Raw genomic sequence first — 12,494 nt, forward strand, 5'->3', positions numbered from 1 at the left:
TTGTTCAAACATAAAACATGTTTATTTGAGTGCAGAATGAGCTTTGAGTACTAAATTGATTTACACGTAGTTTTATGTCCAGTTTGATTTTTTTTCCTAGCGTGACATACAACAAGAAGCACAATAATCGTCTTAAAATGTAATATAGGGATCAAATTGTATAAAAAGCGTGTAACATTGTTACATCACTGCAGCGCAAGTTTCTTCATAAACCGAGGAACCCTGCAATGCTCATGTAAGAATCTGTCACAAATTACCCTAAGAAGATGGACTTCTCCAGTCCATCCTCCGCCTTTGTATACTCCAGGTAAGATTTGAAGTATTGGCTTTTGTACCGTGGGCTGTTCCGGATATACTCCAGGTAGTCTGGGGTGCCAGGGCAGATGACATTATCGGCCAGAAGGATGCTACCTTTCCTAAGGAGACCGCACTCCTGATGAAACAGTGTCAAAGTTATTTTTAAGCAGAGTACCAATTTTACAACAGCGTCGAATATGAAAGGAGAAAACATGCCTCCATCAGTTTGGTGTCGAGTAGGTAACGATTCTTCCAATGATCCAAGAAAACCAAGTCGAATGTTTTTACTCCAAATTGCTCCTTTAATTTTGGAATCCACTGGCCAGATTCTCCTTCAATTAAATGTACCTGTAGAATGACACAATTAACCAATCTTATCGCTTCATTTCAAACTACCGTATTTTCACGACTATAAGGCGCACATAATTTCTTAAATATTCTCCAAAATAGACAGGGCGCCTTATAATCCAGTACGCTTTATATATGGACCAATACTAAAATTGTTATCACGATAAAATAAAATAAATCAGTCGATAGGGTACACCATACTCTACAGCTCTCACAACTACGGCAAGCAGGCCCCGACTCTACTATTTTCCCCGTAGAAAAAGTACTGCGCAGTGACTGCTGGGATATGTAGTTCTTTTGTCAATACACCCAATGGATTGTGGCCTGTATACATCGACATCAACACAGCTTTACGAAGCATGGAAAGCAGCGTTGGAATAGTTACGCTAGCTACTAGCTAGCTACTATTTGCGAATGGATTGTGGCCGCCTGGACGAACGTATAAAACTCAGCGTTTTCAATGACTCATTTGGACAATTGTTCAATTCGGACACAGAAAATGAGGACTTTGATGGATTTGTGGGTGATGATGACGTGAGTACATTGTAAAATGGCTAAATAAAGTACAACCGAACTCAGTTTTGCTTCCGTTGCCTTTTTAAAAACGTGTTTTTAGCGTGTGGGTGTAGCGTGTATGTTTAAGCCGGTGTATGTTTTGCCATGCCTGGCTGCGTCTATAAAAACGGTGCGTCCTTTGTGTGTGTAAAATACAGAAATAGCACTCATTGAAACTGCGGCTAAAATTATGATGCGCCGTATAGTCGTGAAAATACGGTATTCAAATGTTTACCTTATCAGCAACACCGGCCCATGAAATGACTTGGCGAGCAATAGCGGCATAGTCCGGGTTAAATTCAAGTGTGATGAGTTTGGCGTGAGGCGGGAGCAAACTAGCGATGCGAACTGTGGAGTAGCCGCAGTAGGTGCCCAGCTCAAGCACACAAACAGGATTGGCCTCGGACACCACTGAGTCAAGAATGCAACCTGTGGAAAATGGCCAAAAACATTGTTATTCCCATCTGGGTTAGACAAGATAGAAATTGTAACATGAACCTGCAAAAAGCAACTAAGAACAAATACTTTATAACTGCATACTATGCTCAAGTACAGTTTTCCAGTGATTTAAGAAGTTAGATTTCTTCTGACTTTAATTTGCACATCTTGCATTTCAAAACATACTATTATATATATTTTGTTATTCAGGTCATACCTGTCAACCTCTGCCGATAACTGCCCTTATAAATGATTATGATTCCCCTTACAAACCCCAAAAAAACCTTACAAACACCGTACGACTCGTACGGTGTTTGTAAGTTTTTTTGGGGAGTTTGTAAGGGGAATCACAATCATTTATAAGGGCAGTTATCGGCAGAGGTTGACAGGTATGAGGTATTAATTACTTCTCTACCTTTCTCGTTGCCTACGTTCATAGCCCACTCATTGTGGTTGCAGAATTCATCAATGGCTTTGACCACGCTGCGAGGGTCCCCTCTGGTGGCATTTTTCTGTACTGCAGCCAGCAGCCGCTAGAGGGAAATCAAACTCAGTTGTTAAAAAAATGTAATACTGCATGTCCATTTGTTCTGTTGTTACTCTATACAAGGCAAATTTAGGTCTGCATTAACTTAACATCCAAATACAGTAATATACTATAAATAATATATCTTATAAAGCGTTTATTTTCATACATACAGTGCATCAATGCACTGAATTTGCTATTGGTTCCATTTCTTTTATATTGGAATTGATGTTTTATTTAAGAATATATGTATTATTTATGTTCTGATTTATGGGTTTGATGCACTGTACAAGCACTATGCTAAACATAATATGTTTGAGGTCTTTAGTCACAACCAGAATTCATACATTAGGCACAATTGATTAATTATTAAGTGTCAATTTTGGGAGGTGTCAATCCAACATATGAGAATCATTTCAATGAGAATCTTTCAAAAATAGATAAGGTGTTGTTAATATGAGGAAAAAATGATTAGACAAAATATTTTAGTGCTGCATGTATTGTCTGCAGACTCTTTAAAATGGTTAATCATTTTGTGGGAAGCTGCAATGAATAGTTAAACATTAAACAAATCTAATAAATCTTATGTTTATGGATTAGTGGTTGACAGAAATGCCTCACAATCAACTGTTCCTGGTTCACATCTTTGGACTTTGCATACTCTTACTATGCAAAACTCCAAAACAAAGCAGGGTAAGTTTACTTGAGGTTCTAACTAGTCCATGGGTGTGAATACGAGTGTGACGGGAAATATTTGCCCTGCGATTAATTCTTAACAAGTCACATGTAGGCCTTGCCGTTCGGCAAGAGTCAGCGCCAAATATATTAAGCCTAACTATTGTGTTACACCAAATTACAGATCTTCATATGGATATTTTGGGAGGAACTTCTATTTTGAAAAAGGGCAAAAACAGCAGCCTGTCACACACAACTTAGCAATACAAAACCAGTACAGTGAACTCACACCTGTGGACGTGTTGACCGGGTGAGCGTGTCCAATAGCCTCTCCACAATGACATCATGCCAAATGAGCGCTAGGCCTCCATGATACTGCACAGCACTGGGGATCACCCATCGATATAAAGCGTACAGTAGAACTGCTGCACCAGTGCAGTAGACAAGCACACACCACATCCTACAACAAAAAAGGAGAGAGAATAAAAGTCATTTCAACAGGTTGGAAAACATAGCACAGAACAGCTGCAGATTTTTTTTTTCGCCAACCGATCAAACACTGACAGTTTAACCCAAGGGTGTCAGACTCGGGTTGGTTCGTGGGCCGCATTAACGTCAACTCGGTCGGTTTCATGTGGGCCGGACCATTTTAGATATAATATTTAGATTTTTTTTATAAATGGATTAAAAGAACTGGATTAAAAGCCCTGAATATTCAGTTTTTTATGGATCTAAAACAATGTTTATTTTAGCTTTTTTTAAAATATATTTTTAGATTTTACAAAATGATTTTTGAACTAAAAACACAGCAAAAATTACAATTATTGATTTAAAAGGGGGAAAATCAGGAAATTTCATATACATCTATACTCTTCATTTTAATTTGATCCTAAAACAGAAAGTCGGCACTCATGATTTACTTTCTCGGGCCACACAAAATGATGCGGCGGGCCAGATTTGGCCCCCAGGCCGCAGCTTTGACACCAGTGGTTTAACCAATGAGGTTACTGCTGAAACAAGGAGCACCTGACTGCAATCCACTGATTGTACTTGTAACATACCGGATTTGTGGAAAGATTTCCTCTTATGGGTTAGAAGTTCTTGAGGTGAGATCTTTAGCCTGAGCCCAACCCAACCCGACCAGAAATTCGGGCCTAAAACGTCAATCATTACTTCGGGTTCGAGTCGGGCTTCTCGCTCGCTGAAAAAAAAGTATACTAAAACGATGTGTAGATACTAAACTAAGGAATACTTGTTATAAAATAAATGTAATTGCAATTGGAACCGCAGAGCCAGAGCATGCTCTGCACCCTTCACATGAACGCTGCCCTCTTAATAACCTTCCCAAGTCCGCGTCTATTTTGACCCAATATGGAGCAAGAAGTTAAGGATAAACTAAAGACAGGAGAACTGAAAATACAAACACGCACCGGTAAGATGAGTTGTGGAAAAGCTTCAAATTGATTGTTAAATATGCTCGAGAAACGTGCGTTGGCTTCGCTGAATGTAGCCAATGTGGCGCTTTGCTTTCATAGAGCAAAAAGACTGGCACTTCAACACTGAGCAGGCATTTAAATAGTTGAAATCGTCAAACATCTATATTAGGGGTGTCAGACTCGACTTGGTTCGCGGGCCGCTTTAACGTCAACGTGGGCCGGACCATTTTAGATATAATATTTAGGTTTTTTTTGTTTTTTTTTATGGATTAAAAGCCCTGAATATTCAGTTTTTTATAAATCTAAAACAATGTTTATTTTAGCTTTTTTATATATATTTTTAGATTTTACACAATGATTTTTGAACTAAAAACACAGAAAAAAATGGATTAAAAAGGACAATTATTGATTTAAATGGGAAAATCAAGAAATTTCATATACATCTATACTCTTCATTTTAATTTGATCGAAAACAGAAAGTCGGCACTCATGATTTACTTTCCCGGGCCACACAAAATGATGCGGCGGGCCAGATTTGGCCCCCGGGCCGCCACTTTGACACATGTGATCTATATTATCATATAAAATATATAAATGTTTATGCAGTCTTGTTTAACTTAAATTTCATTCCAAAAGACAGGCTTTAATCTGTTCTCATAAATCATGGCAATCATGTGAAATTTCAGGTTTGCTTCGGGCTCGTTCCTGCAAATCAAGTTCATTCGCCGGGCTCGGGTCAGGCCGGGTCAGGCTAGATTTTTTCAGCCCGATTTAGTTGGAACAGAAACCTGCACCCATTGCGGCCCTTGGTGGAAGTTTGCCAACACCCTTGGCTAAATAAACAGGAACACCAGACTGCAAATGACAGCCTGCAATCATACATCTGCATACAGATCAGTGGAAAGCTCTCATATGCATATCTACCTGTCCCTTTGTACTACATTAATGACATGGGTGTTTACTATGCCGTGATGCCTGCCCATGTCTTTCTGCCACAGGCAGTGTGATGGATATCATTTAATATCAAGTGCAATAAAAAAAGAGTGCACACAGCCTGCATAGCTGTATTTTGACCAGAGATTCCAATCTAAATTAACTAGAATTCATTTTTGGATGAAAACAGGGGGGAAAGGGGAAAAAAAACATCAGCAGCAAATCCAAAGCTTCTTTTGTGAGAATATGGCAATGAACAGTTGCTTACTCCCCACAAGAATGCAACAGAGAAAAGCCAGCCATAGTTGAGCTAATTCCTTTTGATTTGAGTTGCATGGCAACTGGCTGCGGGTTAGGAGCTGTGTCACAAAAAGACACACAACTAAGACTTTAACCTTTACATGTGCAGAGAGTTTCTCATAGCGAGAAATGCAACTTGACATGAAAATGCAGTACAAGCTTGCATTTGAATTTTTCACTGCTCAAGCCCCTAACAGAGAGCTTTCGCAAGGAAAGACACAAAAGCCCAACAAGTGTGTTGTTGCACTTTTTGGCGTTTGTTTTGACATGCACAAAATTGCAAAATATACAAGGAAGCCACGTGTCATTAGTGCGTTTTGGAGGTCGTAAAAACAGTCGTGATTTTCATTCCACAACAAACAAAACAGGCAAAATAGCTTTTTTAAATCAAATCAAAACCATACTCACGTTTGATAGCGTGTGTCTCCTAAGCAGTCGCGAAGAAACTTGCAAAAGTCATTAAAACCGAGACATGGCGAGCTATATTTGCTTTTAACTCCTCCCACTTATTCTCCGCCCTCCCTTCTACCTCAGCTCCGTATAAGCATACAGACTCCACAAAAACTCGCTTAAAACTCTCCCTCCCTCAACACAAGTGCATTTATTAACCATTTCTATGTCATGATACAAGATGTCACAGGACTGACTGCTCATCTGCCTGTTTTTTTTATTTTTGGAGTTATGTAAAAAAAAATTCTCTTTTTGGAGTTGCACCTGAATGTAACACACCACAGTGTGTTCCCTGATGCTCGCTGCATTGAGTCAAGTGTTTACCTTAACATCTGAAGTTATCAACCGTCGTGGTGAGTTTACTTTCATTCGGCGGCTGATTGGTTAACGCGTTGGCCTCACAGTGGGAGACGTGGGTTCAAATCCAGGTCGGTCCACCTGTGTGGAGTTTGCATGTTCTCCCTGGGTCTGTGTGGGTTTTCAATGGGTACTCTAGTTTCCTCCAGTTGTTTGTCTCCTTGTGCCCTGCGATTGGCTGGCCACCTATTCAAGGTGTCCCCCGACTCTGACCCGAAGTCAGCTGGGAAAGGCTCCTGCAACCCCCGCGACCCTAGTGAGGTTAAACCGGTTCAGAAAATGACATGGGATGAGAAAACTGAGGAAAAATATTGTGTTATTCTGACCATAAGCGGAACAGCAAGCACGGGACAGACTAATCTCATCTCAAACAGCCTACCATGCATGTTTTTGGAACGTGGGAGGAAGCCGAAGTACCTGGAGAAAACCCACACATGCCCAGGGAGAACATGCAAACTCCACACTGGTGGACCAACCAGGATTTAAACCCAGGTCTCCCACTGTGAGGCCGGCGCGCTAACCACACAGCCGCCGGGCCACCCTGGAACAGACTGAGAAATTAAATAAATGCTACTAATTACAGAGGAGATTCAATTTGGCCATTAGGGTAGGACAAGGGTTGGTATAGTATTTTCAAGCATTCATTTCTCTTATTTTCATTTATTTATTTAGATGTCCAATGTCAACATCACAAATAAGTAAACAAGCAGAGGGGTAAACAGACCCGAACTTTGCCCCAGCGATGCCAGCACCGGACTCGTTTAATATAGCTTCCTGTGGACAGAAGAATAGACTCAAGATGAGATCCACGGGTGCTTCAGACATTGAGCCGCTGTGGCCCTTTTTCCCGGTTGAAGGTGCAACATGGTCAAGAGGAACGAGCTGAACCGGATCGCTTCTTCCCGTGGCCACTCGTACTTGTCCAGCAGAATTTCTAACAAGCTCCACGGCTTCAGCCGAGAGATGCGCCTCAGTTGTCCTGGACGGAATCCAAAATAGAATGATTGCTTCACTCCTTTTGGCTGTCAATACTATAAATCTCAAAATAAAGAATACCACTACTACATAACTGGTCCAGTAAATACTACCTTTGTGATTGAAGAATCTTTTGGATTTTTTCCCTGAGAGTGCAAACTGGGATGGAAGCGGTCCCAGCAGCTCGATAATGTGTGCAATATGATCTGAAATGGAATTGGAGAAAAAAAATCAAATAGAATGGATGAATATTGTCTTATTTTCATTGGGTTTTTTTTGCAAAGATAACAATTCCAACCAACCTTCTTCACGGGAGAATGAGGCCCCGGACTGTGGGTCAAACAAATAGTCACCTGTTGCCAACTCAAAAGCCTACAATCCAAAAAAAAGCAGGCACATCAAGTCATGTGGGGATGAAAATAACCTGGTTTGACTTCTTACCATGCAGGCAGTGCTCCAAATATCGGCGGGGGTGCTGTAGTCAGCGCCGATTAGAACCTCCACAGAGCGGTATTGACATGTCTGGATGTCCTCGGTAAAGTGTTTGTGCTGCAAGATCACCACATGGAGTTAAATAAAAAACCACTACATCATAAACATAATTTTGCAAATTTAAATGTCATTGTGGGCGGGCCGGCAGCTGAGTGGTTAGCGCGGCGGCCTCACAGTGGGGCAAATCCAGGTCGGTCCACCTGCGTGGAGTTTGCATGTTCCCCCCGGGCCTACGTGGGTTTTCTCTGGATGCTCCGGTTTCCTCCCACATTCCAAAGACATGCATGCTAGGCTGATTGGACACTCTAAATTGGCCCTAGGTGCGAGTGTTGAGCATGAATGGTTGTTTGTCTCTTTGTGCCCTGCGATTGGCTGGCCACCAATTCAGGGTGTCCCCCGCCTCTGACCCGGAGTCAGCTGGGATAGGCTCCAGCACCCCCCACGACCCTAGTGAGGATAAAGTGGTTCAGAAAATGAGAAGATAAGATGTCATTGTTTGATTACTTACCACCCAGCATGCATTGCCAAGATCAGCAATCTTAATGAATAGCTTGTCAGCATTTTGTGGCAACAGAAGGTCGAGAGGATCATCATAGTCACTGATTCCTTGAAAAAAGAATAAGAAGACATCTATTAAAAAAAGACTTTGTTGTGACTCGATTTATAATCTTTGCATTCAGCTGTGTTTTCTTTCATCGGGATTTCTGTTGAACAGTGTTCTTCATATAATAAAGTTCTTCAAAACTATAACCACGAACGTATTGTTTATCCTAATCGTGTGTAAATACTGTGAGCTCTGGTGGTCGGAATGGAATGCCTCGAAATATAATTAATTGAGGATTAGAATACCTCAAATTTTATAATCACTTGGTATTAAATTCTCTGGTCTAAGCTGAAAACATGTCCCTTTGTGGAGTAGAGCTTGGATAGCACTTGGACTGGTGCGTTCAAGTTCTCCACGATCATGTTCATAAAATGTGTTTGAGTACTTTAAGTTCTGTGTTCTTTAAATTTGAGAAGAAATGCATGACATTAATGCCATCTTTGTTGAATTTCTATATTGAAAATACTATAAGTACTGTAAAGACTGACCATGAGGGGAGGATTGTTTGTCAGACATCTGATGTAACAATCGACACCTGGAGAAATCTGGTGTTGAAATGGAAACATTTTTGGAAATGTCTGGTAATGATGAAGCAAAGTCTCTGCAGGTGAGCAAAGGTGAGTACTGCCCGTCAGACAAGAGCAAGGTCCGTCTCCTTAATGTCAGGTCAGAAGCCGGATGCGATGATTGACAAGTGGCGGAAAACACGCTTGACGGAGTCGTAACATCGGGGGGGCCATCGCAACAATGCTTTTGACTATGGTCAGCTGCATTCTTCTTGGCTCGCTGCTTCCTCTCTGTCCATATTAGTCGTTTGAGATGTGACCGAGAGGCTTTGCTAGACTGCAGATGGAAAGAATGGAAGAAATAGCTCACAATAACATAAATATCTTTAAACCTGCAATGTTGAGTTTCAAGTTGTTCTGATAAAAAAAATATAAAATTCATCAAAACTACAGGAATGTAGCCTGGAATATCTCAGTGTCGAACTATCTGGACTTTTCAAAGAACATAACCTTACCCAATTCCCGATGTTGAAAACCCCTGTCAATCTTCCCACTAAATTGGACAAAGTCTGGGTAGATCCAAAACAAATTACAATTATAATACTTCAAGTATAGTAGCACAGGATTGACAAATGCATTTGTTGAATGAATGAAAACATACACACCTTTTTTTGTTTGGCTGTTGAAGGAATGAAAAAGGAAAAATGAATATACCATATTGTGATGCACAGTTAATAGTAGTAGAATCAATTTTAACAATGATTCAAGGATTATGATGCTTTTGATCAGGGGTGTCAAACCCAGTTTGGTTGGCGGGCCACATTCATGGTGACCAGATCTCAAGTGGACCAGACCATTTTAGATATAATATTTAGATTTTTTTTTAATAAATGGATTGAAGAATTGGATTAAAAGCCCTGAATATTCAGTTTTCTTATAGATCTAAAACAATGTTTATTTTAGCTTTTTTTTATATATATATTTAGATTTTACAAAATGATTTTTGAACTAAAAACAGAAAAAAATGATTAAAATTTTACAATTATTGGTTTAAAAGGGGGAAAATCAGGAAATGTAATATACATCTATACTCTTCATTTTAATTTGATCCTAAAACAGAAAGTCGGCACTCATCATTTACTTTCGGGCCACACAAAATGATGCGGAGGGCCAGATTTGGCCCCCGGGTCGCCACTTTGACACGTGCTTTAGATCAACATGTACTGAGCAAAAATGTCAAATTTAGCAAGCCGGAAGTTCTCTCATTTTCTGAACCGCTTTATCCTCACTAGGGTCGCGGAGGGTGCTGGAGCCTATCCCAGCTGACTTTGGGCCAGAGGCGGGGGACACCCTGAATTGGAGGCCAGCCAATCGCAGGGCACAAGGAGACAAACAACCATTCATGCTCACATTCATACCTAAGGGCAATTTAGAGTGTCCAATCAGCCTACCATGCATGGCCGTAAATTGTATTTGTAAAATTTCAATAATGTGTCATTCAAATTTTCATTCTACCTATTTTTTCAAAGATGGAGAGGGCTACTACCCACCAAGAAAAACACAAATACTAACTTGGTTGGCTGGTCAATGCAATGGAATCGGGCAGTTGCCATAGTTTGGTGTCGGCTGCCAGTTTCTGAACATACTCTTCATCTACTCGCAGGAGAATGTTTTCTGGCTTGATATCTGTGTGTATGATCTTGCACTTGGCGTGCAGATATTCCAACCCCTGCAGAACCTAAAGTTTGGACAATCAAAGGTGACAGAATTAAATGATGAATTGAAGACATCAAGGACGCATTATGTGTGGTCACCTGTGTGATAATGGTTTTGACACAAGGAAGTGGAAGACCAGTGTAGTTGGATTTGATGATCCATCTCAAGAGCTGATGACCCAACACTTCCAATACCATGCAAACATCTGGTAAGCAGTTCAGGATGTTTTTTGGTACCAGACAGCATTTATATAATCAGGTTGAGAAGGGCTGAGATTTGTTTAATTGGATACGAACTCCGTTTACTCCAGAAATCCTGAAGTCATCAATCAGATGAACAATTCTCTCACGTTGGGGATCTCTGGGGTCACTGTCCCTCACCTGATGACCAAAAAAAGACTCAACTCAAAGATATATCCCTTAACACGGGGGTGCCAAACTCATTTTTTGTCTCGGTCTGCGTCGTAGTTTTGCTTTCATCCGGAGAGCCGTTCTAATTCGGCTGCCAAAATTAATTGATGAATGAATTGACAGCTTTTCCATTTTTGGACATTAAAATTAATACAAATATTCTATTTGCACCTCTTAATAGCAAATATTCTATTGTAGTGGATTTTTTAAATTAATTTAAAAAAATTAAAAATGAGGGCAAATATTAAATCTATCATATGTTTTAACCTTTTGTTTTTAACTTAACAAGGAAGAGTGAATATTTCATTTTTAAAAATTTGTTTACAGTGAAAAATAAAAGGGGAAAGAGGAAACATTTTAGATATAATATTTAGATATTTAAAAAAAAGATTGAAAGAACTGGATCAAAAGCTTTAAATATTGAGTTTGTTGTAGATCTAAAACAGAAAAAAATATGCTGATTGAACTAGAAACAACAGAGAAAGTGTACAATTTACAAAATACAATTTTGGATTAAAAAATTGCAGTTATTGATTTAAAAAGGGGAAAAACAGGAAATATTCCCTATACATCTATTGTCTTCATTTGAATTTACTCATAAAACAGAAGGTCGGCACTCATGATTTACTTTCTCGGGCCACACAAAATGATGCGGCGGGCCAAATTTGGCCCTCAGGCTGCCACTTTGAATTAACGCATGCCGGAAGCAGTACCACTGACACGTTTAAGAAGTTTGATCTCATCCAACGCTGTCTCTGTATACATCAGAGCGCTCTTCACCACCTTCAGCGCAACAAAACTCCTTGTCCTGCGTGAAAATACACAAATGCCAGTTTTAATTTGGCATTTGACATGTCAATTTGTGCTCCAATTATCTTATCTCATCTCCTTTTCTGAACCGCTTTATCCTCATTAGGATCGTGGGGGGTGCTATCCCAGCTGACCGGGGACACCCTGAATCGGTGGGCAGCCGATCGCAGGGCACAAGGAGACAAACAACCATCCTCATACATAGGGGCAATTTACAGTGTCCAATCAGCCTACTATGCATGTTTTGGGAATGTGGGAGGAAACCGGAGTACCCGGAGGAAACCCACACAGGCCCAGAGAGAACATGCAAACTCCACACAGATGGACATGACCTGGATTTTAACCCAGGACCCCAGATCTGTGAGGCCGACGCACTCAGGGCCGCCCACTCCAATTGTTACTACCCTAACGTCAAAGTTAATTTCCCTGCATTTTCATGAATCCCACAAGAGTCCCCCACCTCCCCCAATTAAACTTCCCATGGAAAGGTACCTGAAACTGACTGAAAATTGTCCCCCCCTTTACAAAAGTCCTAAAATCCATACTTACAGCATATCCCAGCAGAGCCACACGGTGGAAAAGTGACCCCATCCCAACTTTTTGACCACCTGGTATCGATCCTCAAAAATCTCTCCAATTTCAACAGGATGATAACCCCCTGCAACA

General features: G+C 40.5%; 2 protein-coding genes and 2 long non-coding RNA genes across 4 annotated transcripts in view; 2 read left to right on the forward strand and 2 right to left on the reverse strand.

Moving 5' to 3' along the window:
- Positions 1 to 6,067, reverse strand: comtb (catechol-O-methyltransferase b). The gene is made up of 6 exons (XM_077601926.1): positions 5,917 to 6,067; positions 3,131 to 3,299; positions 2,054 to 2,171; positions 1,436 to 1,629; positions 514 to 645; positions 1 to 433 (listed from the first exon to the last, which is right to left on the reverse strand). Exons 2-6 carry the CDS (start codon positions 3,296 to 3,298, stop codon positions 254 to 256), a joined length of 792 nt encoding a protein of 263 aa, XP_077458052.1. The 5' UTR covers position 3,299; positions 5,917 to 6,067; the 3' UTR covers positions 1 to 253.
- On the forward strand, positions 6,044 to 8,532 carry LOC144075148 (uncharacterized). Its single transcript, XR_013300486.1, has 2 exons — positions 6,044 to 6,311; positions 6,988 to 8,532. It is a non-coding gene; the product is annotated as an uncharacterized LOC144075148 (long non-coding RNA).
- LOC144075147 (SRSF protein kinase 3-like) overlaps positions 6,431 to 12,494 on the reverse strand; it is a 7,197-nt gene continuing 1,133 nt past the window's right edge. The window contains 13 exon segments of the mRNA XM_077601927.1: positions 6,431 to 7,294; positions 7,404 to 7,496; positions 7,593 to 7,662; positions 7,732 to 7,839; positions 8,291 to 8,388; positions 8,875 to 9,229; positions 9,408 to 9,461; positions 9,558 to 9,571; positions 10,453 to 10,630; positions 10,707 to 10,813; positions 10,901 to 10,988; positions 11,739 to 11,826; positions 12,378 to 12,486. Coding sequence (XP_077458053.1) covers positions 7,110 to 7,294; positions 7,404 to 7,496; positions 7,593 to 7,662; positions 7,732 to 7,839; positions 8,291 to 8,388; positions 8,875 to 9,229; positions 9,408 to 9,461; positions 9,558 to 9,571; positions 10,453 to 10,630; positions 10,707 to 10,813; positions 10,901 to 10,988; positions 11,739 to 11,826; positions 12,378 to 12,486 — 1,547 coding nt within the window. The 3' untranslated portion in view covers positions 6,431 to 7,109.
- LOC144075149 (uncharacterized) overlaps positions 10,708 to 12,494 on the forward strand; it is a 13,695-nt gene continuing 11,908 nt past the window's right edge. The window contains exon 1 of the long non-coding RNA XR_013300487.1: positions 10,708 to 10,816. This is a non-coding gene — a long non-coding RNA (uncharacterized LOC144075149). The remainder of the gene's footprint in view (positions 10,817 to 12,494) is intronic.

Source organism: Stigmatopora argus, chromosome 6, assembly GCF_051989625.1.
Source record: "Stigmatopora argus isolate UIUO_Sarg chromosome 6, RoL_Sarg_1.0, whole genome shotgun sequence".
Classification (NCBI taxonomy): domain Eukaryota; kingdom Metazoa; phylum Chordata; class Actinopteri; order Syngnathiformes; family Syngnathidae; genus Stigmatopora; species Stigmatopora argus.

Bases quoted from the DNA above. Each gene is read 5' to 3' on its own strand.
- comtb (XM_077601926.1), bottom strand. From the start codon at position 3,298: ATGTGGTGTGTGCTTGTCTACTGCACTGGTGCAGCAGTTCTACTGTAC. The intron at 2,172-3,130 runs GTGTGAGTTCAC...ATTTCCCTCTAG, and splicing joins CCCGGTCAACACGTCCACAG to CGGCTGCTGGCTGCAGTACA. The intron at 1,630-2,053 runs GTAGAGAAGTAA...CATTTTCCACAG, and splicing joins GAACGTAGGCAACGAGAAAG to GTTGCATTCTTGACTCAGTG.